This window comes from Diospyros lotus, chromosome 7 (genome assembly GCF_014633365.1).
Source record: "Diospyros lotus cultivar Yz01 chromosome 7, ASM1463336v1, whole genome shotgun sequence".
Taxonomy (NCBI): Eukaryota; Viridiplantae; Streptophyta; class Magnoliopsida; order Ericales; family Ebenaceae; genus Diospyros; species Diospyros lotus.
The window spans coordinates 36,706,366-36,717,251 of record NC_068344.1 but is presented as its reverse complement, the minus strand read 5'-3'; the positions used below and the strand labels follow the sequence as shown (position 1 = coordinate 36,717,251).

At 28.8% G+C, this 10,886-nt stretch overlaps 1 protein-coding gene across 1 annotated transcript; it reads left to right on the top strand.

Moving 5' to 3' along the window:
- Positions 1-7,583: 7,583 nt before the first annotated feature.
- Positions 7,584-8,490, top strand: LOC127806098 (protein OXIDATIVE STRESS 3-like). Its single transcript, XM_052343112.1, has 2 exons — positions 7,584-7,888; positions 8,128-8,490. Exons 1-2 carry the CDS (start codon positions 7,704-7,706, stop codon positions 8,411-8,413), a joined length of 471 nt encoding a protein of 156 aa, XP_052199072.1. The 5' UTR covers positions 7,584-7,703; the 3' UTR covers positions 8,414-8,490.
- The last annotated feature ends 2,396 nt before the right edge of the window (positions 8,491-10,886 follow it).

The following is a 10,886-nucleotide window of genomic DNA, read 5'->3' as shown; positions in this document are numbered from 1 at the left end:
GATAATATTGATTATTATTTTAAAAACAATGATTAAAGTACGATAATTGCATTCTGCTTTTAGATAAATTATAATTACTGTATTTTATTTTTAATTTTTAAATAATTTTATTTGTTAAATTTTTATTAAATGTTTAAAAATAAAATATAATAATATACTTTATCTAAAAAATATATATATTTATTCTACTTTAACTATTATCTTAAAACAATAATTAGTATAACCCTTTATTTATTTTTCAAAAATACTACTTGCACTTAGAAGTAAGACTTAGTGTGACACTTTTGCATTAAAATATTATATTACATATTCAATTAATATAAATATATAATATATCAATGAGCGTCAAATAAAGTATCACTTTTTAAGTGTTCAAGCAGCATACTAGCATTTTGGTTTACCTTTGGATCAAAAGGTACAGCCACTACATGGTAACATCAATATAAAGTGAACAGACATAAAACCCTCAAATTGAGAGTTTGATAATACTAATATCACCCATTTTGAAAATATCCCAATCTTAGTGGGCCTTGAATGGACCCGAAGCTGGGCTATGGGTTGGTTTTTAGTTGGTTCAACTCCATCCAGTGGGCCCCATTTTAACTTTTCCGGCCCGCCCAAAAAACTAATTTTATTCCGCAAAAAATATTAAAGCTTTATTTATTATTTTAGTGGTTTTAATTTTTCTTAAAGGTAACCCAGTTAATTAAACAATTTAGGAAATACAAAATTAACAATATTGATTGGTTCAAAAAAGTAGATATTGCCGTGGTCCCCACTCTCAAGTGATTCGGTTAAGTAATTAGCCTCCTTAATTAATTTTAAGATGTAGCATAGTTCAAATTGAGCGAGATAGATAGACTAGTAGACAAGGGACCCAAGGTATGAATCTAGTAAGAAGGCTCGGTCACCACTTGGAGAACATTCTGACACGTCACGTGACAAGCACCTTAGTAATTAATGAGCATGGTTCAATAAATATAGCCAGGAAAAGCTTATTCAGTCACGTTTTTGTTCGTCGTAGTTATAATTAAAATAAATTTAATAAATACTCTTCACAATCATTTTTATTACTCTTCTGCAATCACTTATATTTCAAATTATCCTCTCCCACATATTCCATACATCACAGTGGCGGTGCCGACTGGGTTCAAAGGAGGTGGCAGCCTCCAAATATTGGAGTTCGAATCAACTACCTCACCCCTAGCGTCTCCGAACTGTGGAGTTTGGAGGCAGCCTGCGCTTTCAAACTCTAGGGTTGGGAAGCGTTGGCTGCCTCCGAACCCTGAAGTTCGGAGGCACTGAGAGCCTTCGAATTGTGAAGTTCGAAAGTGTTGGCTACATCCGAACCTTAAAGTTTAGAGTCGTTGGGAGCCTCTGAACTCTGGAGTTCGAAGACTCTCAAATTCCACTTTATATATAATATAATATATTATATTACACATTTCAATTTACAATGTGTAATATATAATATATTATAGGTTCGGAAGCGTTGTTTTAATATTTTTATATATATTATGAGAATAATAATAATATTATTATTATTATTAAGATTAAAAGTAATCGAGAGTCTAATATTTATTTAATAAGTTATTCTCGAACTTTAATTAGATATGTTGGTGAGATGTTATTAAGTTAAGATGTAAGTGTATATGATTTATAAGTAATTCATAATTTTATAGTTAATATTTATATTTATTAATAAAATTTTATTAAATCTATATTGCATGTCATGCTTATAATTGTTAGAGGGACAAATTTATCACTTTGCAGTGGCAAGTAATGAAAATGGATAATGACACTTTTTTGAATCTGTGTATTTGCATTTTAATTTTCCTATTTCTTCTTTCTTTTTTTACGATTTATATTTCTTACTGCGTTCACAAATAAGATGAATTATAGGTTTTTTTTCGGGACTCCCAGATTTTGAACTCTTTATCACAATAATAATTCAATTTTCTTTTCCAACTTTTTTAGCCCATCCAATTAATGTTTCTCTAATATCAAAGAGTTAATAAAAGAAAATACTTAGATATATTTTTTCTCTAATTAAAATAATAATTTAAAAAAAATATTAAAAATCTATTATAGCTTGAACTGTTGAATAACATCAAATGATTGGTGAATTGCAAAATCAATTTTCTTATCTCAGAAAAAAATGAATAAAATAAAACACCAATTAAAAATCCGAAAACCCAACTTCCCGAACCCTAGGATTCAAAAATACATGCGTTTCCCAAATTTTGGAATTCGAAAAATCCACTAATGCATATAATATTTACACACACACTAATTTGGAAAACCAAAGATTCTCTCGAGTTTCCAACTTCCCAAACTCTTACAGACACACACTAATGCATACAAGATTTAGATTTACTTGTGTGTGATGTTATTTTTTTGAGTAATTATTATCTTTTTCGTCAAACTCTCATCAGTTCGTTGTCAACATTTGAGTGTAATAATCCATAGCTAACTTCGACTTATTGATTTTCTGAGAGAAAATAGTTGAATAATGATGGGTGCGAAACAAGAGGAATAAGTAACCTTGAGGAGAAAATAACTTTTCAATTTTCGATGGCGAATATGAAATAATAAGTAATTGCAACGAATGGCAGATGAGAGGAAATTACAAAGTTTGGCCGATAGAAGAAAGTGCAATGTCAAGTGGTTGTTTAACGTGGGTGGTTGAGCATTGAAGATGAAGAGTAAAATTGAATTTTTGCTTGAAACTATTTTAAGTATTTTGAAAAGTGACTGTGAATAGAATTTTTCATATAATTATCCTGACCATGCATAATTACGTCTTAGATGAGATGTCTAGTAAAAATTACGCAAAGACCATTCATGCATCGACTATAAAAGTTCTTAATTTTTCAATAATAGATATGCATTAATTCTTTTCCTACTTGTTACTCTATGGTGAATTTGATTGCAAGTATAAAATTTACATAAAAAAATATTTTATAAATAATTAATTTATCCAAAATTAAATTATAAAAAAATATCAATTAAATATGTTTAATTGGATTAATTTTCAATCTAGAAATTATTATATATTTTCATCTTTTAGTGTTTAGTCAATTTTTTTGACTTTTGCTGTTTGATATTCATTATTTTTTATGAAAATTGTCACTTTTTTCATGAAAATTGCATCTTTTTAAACTTGAAAATTGGTGTGGCCCACGCAATGAAATCCCAATGTAGAAATTTTCAACGATGGAATTCTATCATGGGAAATTCTCACAATTCCCACGCAGCATGCACAAGCAAATTAAAGGGGAATTATTTTGAGGGCTTGTATATGCATAAGTAATGAAGGTTTCAGTAAACAAATCCATAATAACACAAACTAAAGATGAAATACCAACAAATTGAAAGACAACTCGAAATCAATAGAACAAATTGAAGGGGAACTAAAAAATAAGGGAAATTAGAACAAATCAAAGCTCTCCATAATAGAAGGGGCATTCGGAAAACAAATATTTTTTAAGTATTTATTCGGTATTATTGAAGGGGAACTAAAAAATAAGGGAATTATTCGGTATTGTCGTGAACCCCACTCTACAGCAACATCAGATGTGGTGAGTACCCATCAAATGGAAAACATTTTCAAAATTCTCATTTTTTATAAAAAGAATACAGAGTAACTGTCAGCTTGTAGAAATTATAATTAGCAGTATATATGTAATGCTGTTATTTGAAGATAAAGGTTGAAGCAAAAATTAGACAAAAATGGACGGTTGAGAAGGGGCAGCCCAACATGTGGTGAGTGTCTCAAGTCTGTGGGTAATGAATGACGTGTGCCCTCTTTTGTCAACCTTCTTATCCTCGCCCACCTTATTTTTAGCCACCCCACCGCCCAACAGCAATAATCAATTGGAACTGTGGCAGGAGTGAATTTTTAAATTTAGTTGAAGGGTTAAAGTTTTATTAGTTTAATAAATATTTAATGTTAAAATTTAACTAAACGTATTAAATTTTCACTGGATTTGAAAACCGATTAGATCCCCAAATGTAGGTGATGTGCTAGTCTGCACAGAAATGAAATGGGGAGCAAATATGATATAAAATAAAAATGAAAAAATATATTTAAAAAAATAAAAAAATACGTAAATAAAATATATATAAATATAATTTTTAACATAAAAAATTATTTAAAAATAATTATTTAATTTAAAAATAAATACAAATTTTATAATGCATTCAAATAAATTTTAAAAATAAATTAAAAATTTTGACTTAGAGAAAAAAAAGTTTCATAATTCTGTCTTTAATCCCTAATTCCTTTGTAGACAGAAATGCATTTTTAATATTTTTTTAATATTAAGAAAATATATTAAAATATTTCTATAATTTTAAAAATATCCCAAAAAACTTTTTTTTAGTGCTTTTTGGCATTTTGGTATAAGAAATATTTCGAAAATGCTGAAACAATATCGTTGAGATGTTTCTATGCATTATAAAAAATGCGCAAAATATGACATTTTATTAAAAATATATAATTAAATAAGAATAAAATTGAATTAGTAAAAAATAAACTAAATAGGAACAAAATGAACTCATCACAAGATGAAAAGAAAAAGAAGGAATGACTAAACATAAGAAACCTTTTAATTCTTAAGGGTATAGTTGTTAAATTCATTTAATAAGATAATAAAATAATTATTTCACCCCATTTAACCCGCCAGTTTGTATTAACCATTGACTTGCATATTTAGCATTAGCATTATCAGATGAACGATAAAGCAAAACCACATAATACATGTGGTCCATAAAATTGAGTAATCATGCTGATATATGAAAAGTCAAGATAAATATTATTAATTTATCCATATTATTAATTCTAAAATATTAGCATAAAATTAAAATAAATTACAAAAAAATGAGACTTTTTTAAATCGGGAGAAATCTTGAGATATTAAGTAATACTGTTGAATATCGACTGTCAAGTAAATTTTTTATTTTATTTTTATTTATATATAGTTTAATTAATTTAAATTTATTTTTTTATAATTTTAAATGTTATAATTTTATATATAAATTAAATGTTATAATTTTATTTTTTAACTTTATTTTTTTTTTGTTACTTTTTAAAAAATGTGACATGTCTTAAATGTGATAATTGATTGCTAGGATAAATATGTAAAGTCATGTATGGATAATCAATTTTAAAATTTTGATTATTATTATTTATATAATTAATTAATTATTTAAATTGTCTTTATTTTATACATAGTTTAATTATTTTAAATTTATTTTTTTATAATTTTAAATGTTATAATTTTATATATAACTTAAATGTTATAATTTTATTTTTTAACTTTATTTTTGTTTGTTGCTTTCTTAAAAATGTGACATGTCTTAAATGTGATAATTGATTGCGAGGAGAAATATGTAAATTCATGTATGTATAATTAATTTTGAAAAATTGATTATTATCATTTATATAATTAATTATTTATTTAAATTATCTTTATTTTATATAGTTTAATTAATTTAAATTTAATTAAATTATAATTTTAAATGTTATAATTTTATATATAACTTAAATATTATAATTTTATTTTTTAACTTTATTTTTTTTGTTGCTTTCTTAAAAATTTGATCTGTTTTAAATATAATAATTGATTGTCATAAGAAATATATAAAGTCATGTATGGATAATCAATTTTGAAAATTTGATTATTATCATTTATATAATTAATTGATTATTTAAATTATTCTTATTTTATATATAGTTTAATTAATTTAAATTTATTTTTTAAATTTTTAAATATTATAATTATATATATAATTTAAATATTATAATTTTTTTTTTTAACTTTTTTTTTGTTACTTTCTTAAAAATTTAACCTGTCTTAAATGTGGTAATTGATTGCGAGGAGAAATATGTAAAGTCATGGATAATCAATTTTGAAAATTTGATTATTATCATTTATATAATTAATTGATTATTTAAATTATCTTTATTTTATATATAGTTTAATTAATTTAAATTATTTTTCTTATAATTTTAAATATAAGTTAAATGTTATAATTTTTTTTTTTACTTCCTTAAAAATTTGACATGTCTTAAATGTGATAATTAATTGTTAGGAGAAATATGTAAAGTCATGTATGGATAATCAATTTTGAAAATTTGATTATTATTATTTTATATAATTAATTGATTATTTAAATTATCTTTATTTTACATACAATTTAATTAATTTAAATTTATTTTTTATAATTTTAAATGTCATAATTTTATTTTTCAACTTAATTGATTATTGTCATTTATTTAATTCTCCTTTTTCCCATTAGTCTACATTGAAGATGTGTTATATGTTGAACTTGGAGAAATTAAATACAAATTAAATTTGTGTTTTAAAAATTATGTTAAGTGAGTAAGATTCAAATTGTGTGGCAAAGCGTGGGAAAAAAGAGAAATTTAATGGTGGCATGTGATTTGATAAATTGAGGAAAATAGGAGAATTTGAATGAAGAGAAATTAATAAAAGAAAGTAAATATCTTTCTCTTATTCCTCTCCCTTCCCATTCAACTCTTCCATTTCTTCTCTTCTCCTTTCTCGATTATTCTTCTCAAATTTTCTCTTATTCTTTACTTTTATTTAGTAAATTTTAACCATATTTTTTTATCCAATTTGGTCTTCTGGTGTAACATAGCACCACTATTCTGTCAAGTGAGTGATGTGAATGCAACTAAGAAAAATTAGGCCTTGAGGGTTCGTGTGGTATGCACATATGAGACAAATACACGTAAAAATCCCCTCCCCCAAAAAAGTCTACCCTTGAATGCATATTTCAAAATAAAGAGGTTGGTTATCGTTTATTTTTTTTTCTGTTATTGTGTAATTTTTTTTATTTTTTATGCATTGCTTATTGTATTACATGTTAATTTAGGTTTATTTTTACATAGTTTCGGGATAGAGTTATGTGCTTTTAATTATTTGTCTACCCTTGAATGCATATAAGGAAATCTTTCAAAATTTATAATTTTTTTGTTGTATTTTCATGATTGTAACACAGTTATTTTATTTATTTTTTACTTCTTTATTATGATTTTCATTTATTGTAACTATTAAATTATATAATTTTTACTTTAATAATATATTTTTTTTTTACAATATCCATTCATCGCATGGGTGATCCACTAGTTTAATAAGATAATAAAATAATTATTTCACCCCATTTAACCCGCCAGTTTGTATTAACCATTGACTTGCATATTTAGCATTAGCATTATCAGATGAACGATAAAGCAAAACCACATAATACATGTGGTCCATAAAATTGAGGAAAGACACCCGTGTCCTACGTGGATGCCTTAAAGCATATAAAAAGAGTAAAAAGAAAAGGGTATTTGTGTCAAAGCATTCGGGAGAGCAGAGATGCCGAAGACGAGGGAACTCAAAGAAGGTCAAGGTGGTGATGACTCAGATATGGATGCCTTCGAAATATAGACCTTATCTCATTGCCTCGTGAAAGTGGAAGGCCAAAAGCAAACTAGTCACATCACACCCCCACACCCCCCATTTTAATAATAGCCCTGATCCATAAATCTCCCCATCTATATGTATATATGTGCTCCCTCAAATTAGCCCAACTGGAAATCCTAAAATACTATACATATCCTCTTCCTCTTCCTCTTCCTCTTCCTGGTCTTCTTTTGCTTAGATTTTCACCTTTGCAGAAGATCTACAATGGGTGCTGCAAAGCTCCATGGCAATGATGAATTGCAGAATCCATCTATTCAGCCATCTCCTGAAGAGTCAATCAGTTCTGTTGAATCATCTTCTTCATCTGATTTAATGGAGGATGCAGCCTCTTCACCTTCTTATGGGCCTTTGTATGAGTTGTCTGAGCTCATGGCCCAGCTCCCTATCAAGTAAGGATCAATGATCTCCTTTATACGCATTCATATCTATTTTTTCTTTTTATAGGGTATTGATCCTGTGGGATTGAGGAAGTACAACCCAAGGATTGGAAAATTCGATGCCTGTTTGGGTGCATTAGAACATTTATCCATTTGTTACTATTCCTTGCGGAGATCCCAGCTCCCAAACAAAGGCATGGGAATGATTTTCAAATAAAGGATTGAAAAAGTGTTCATGTATGCGTGTGCAGGAGAGGGCTTTCCAGGTATTACCAAGGCAAGTCCCGGAGTTTTGTATCCATGGCAAGTGTGAAAAGTGTTGAAGATTTGGCTAAGAAAGGGAGAGAAAACAGAAGGAAAATGAAGCCATGTCAGAGCTACGGAGGAGGATTTGACAGCAATCATATATACAGTCCAAAGGCTGCAATGTTTAAGAAGACTTCAAGGTCATCTCTTCTTCCTTCATTTGGTGGGAGGAGAGGCACATTAATGTTGAGTAGTTGTAACCATCCTATTTCTGTGCAGAAGAATCCCTAATGTAATGTGGCATAGCTGTTTAAGATCTTACCTTTTTGTTTCAAGAAATTTATCTATCCATCCAATTCTTCCATTTCTCTTTGGCTTTCTTTCCAATTCCAATTAAATCACTTCCAGGCTATCCCAAAATCACAATCTGGAATTAACAGCTTCAGGTATACGCTTTTAGTCCAAAATTAACCCCCTAAAATTATTTATGTGCTTGATGAAAAGGTAGGAGTAAAAAAGTGATTCCATTATAGAGAAATTCTTTTGAAAAGGTAGAGAGAAAGAAAGAGGATCAGCCCTCTGGACAAGAAGATAAAGAAATTACAAGATCTTTGCGATGTCTGAATGAATGGGCAATTTTTTTTCCTCTTTATACTGCTACTACCATACATAAAAAATCTATACCCGCGTGTCCAACATAATTAGAACAGCAACAATCAATAATAACCAAGCCTTATTATCATTATGCAGGTAGCCTACATGTATTTAGCCCGATTTCATGCTTAAGAATTTCCTATCAAGTTTTCTTTTATCTTCCTCTATCAGTTTACTCCAAACTTCTTTCATTCCATAAAAACATCTTGGTTTTCGTCTTCTTGGTTTTGTCTTGTTGGTTTTCATCTCACATGTTCAAACTATCTTAAACACATCTAGCACAACTTCTTCATTTTGAGTGAACACGAAGTTTGTTATAAATAATCTCATTTCTAATTCTATTTTATTTGTATTACCATACATCAGCTGTAACATTTTCAACTCAGTTTTCATTTGAGAAAGGTAAGTTTTAACTTTGATATCCAATAATAAAAGAAAAAATCATAATATCTCATCCACAAGTCCGAACATAGTTTTGTTTGATGACCCTCATCCTAAAATGTCATATATCTATCTTATGCACAGATACACACAAAACAAACTAAAAGCATTTTAGCATGACCACTGCAGTTGCTTCACGTAACCAAATTCTACTTGTCTCCTCTACAAATCCAACAGCCTGCCCTTTTATTTTTTTAATTTTTTCAAAATCATCAAATATTTCCCCGAGGGGGTCATTGAACCAAAAACACTTCCGTTTACTGCTCGCCAACAATATTTGGCATCTCCTCATTCATCAGAAAGCCACTATAAATACACAAGTCCGGGACTCTTATAGACAATATCCATCTAAAAGTCATCTCAACAAAAATCAGAAACGGCTTCTTTTTCTTTATTTGACAATGAAGTTATGGGTTCAATCCCTTCATCCTTAAATGTTCTCATCTCTCATATTTCTTGTTTCCTCATTGTGATTGCTTCAGGAAGGCCAAAACTTTGTTTCTAACTAGCCAAAACTGGGGCTTTAAAGAGATGGAGTTTTCTTCCCTATTTCACCACCACCACCAAATTGATTAGGATTATAAGCCAAGCAATATAAGACCTCAAGTTTCATGCAGCATTGTCTGCAGGCTGACAACAAAGCCTACCAGTAACCAACATCACCATCCATTTTGGTTATCTTATGCATTTAACAATATACCTCCCCAAGTTAATTGTTTGATTGCATATTAAATGGAGTCAAACAGGTGCAATTGATACAGAATATGCACTACTATAAGAAATTATGAAGGCCTTGATCTAGATCGCGTACCTCTCAGTTTGAATAAAATGTTGTGAAGTTGTCAGACCAGTTGTAAAAGTACTCACACGAAACATTTGGTAAGAGATTGGTGCGGGCTATCTCCACAATCTGAAAGTGAAAAGGCAAATATATAAATGCACCCAGCATGATTACAACTATCACCTGTAATTTCTGTAACAACATTCCTGTAGGGACAAGAAGCTTGAAACAGAAGATGTTTCTTAAATGCATGTTATGCAGCAGAAAATTGGATGGCCCAGAGCCAAAACTGTTGTTCCTGTCTATCCAGGAAGATAGATAGAAAATGTAGGCGTGGAGAAAAAGAGAGAAAAAAGAGGGATGGGAGGAAATTGGAATTCAAAAATTGCCAATTTGTTTGATCACACGGGTTAATTGCCTTGGATCAATTTACAAAAAGATTGTGACAGAAAACTAGAATCATAGTAGCCCACTAGATGAGATTTAAGGTTTGTTGATGTGGTCATCAATCAAGACCCGGCCCAAAGCTGACTCGACCACGCCGGAACAATATTTTAATACTTCTTAAGTTTTAGAATTCTATTTGGTTTAGGATTCTACTTTATGTTATTTTAATACTTCTTAAGTTTTAGAATTCTACTTGATTTAGGATTCAATTTCATATTTCTACTTGATTTAGGATTTTACTTCATTCATGTTGGATTAGGATTTATTTCTATTAGGATTTTAATTAGATTTTGTTTACAAATATTAGAAGGGGAGGAATGTCTTTGCTCATGTTCCCTTAGCAGAAAAGTTCAAGCAGTTCAAGAAGATGTCAAACAAAAGTTGCACAAATAAGAAATACAATGCGACATCTGACAAGCATAAGAAACACAAAGTATTTGC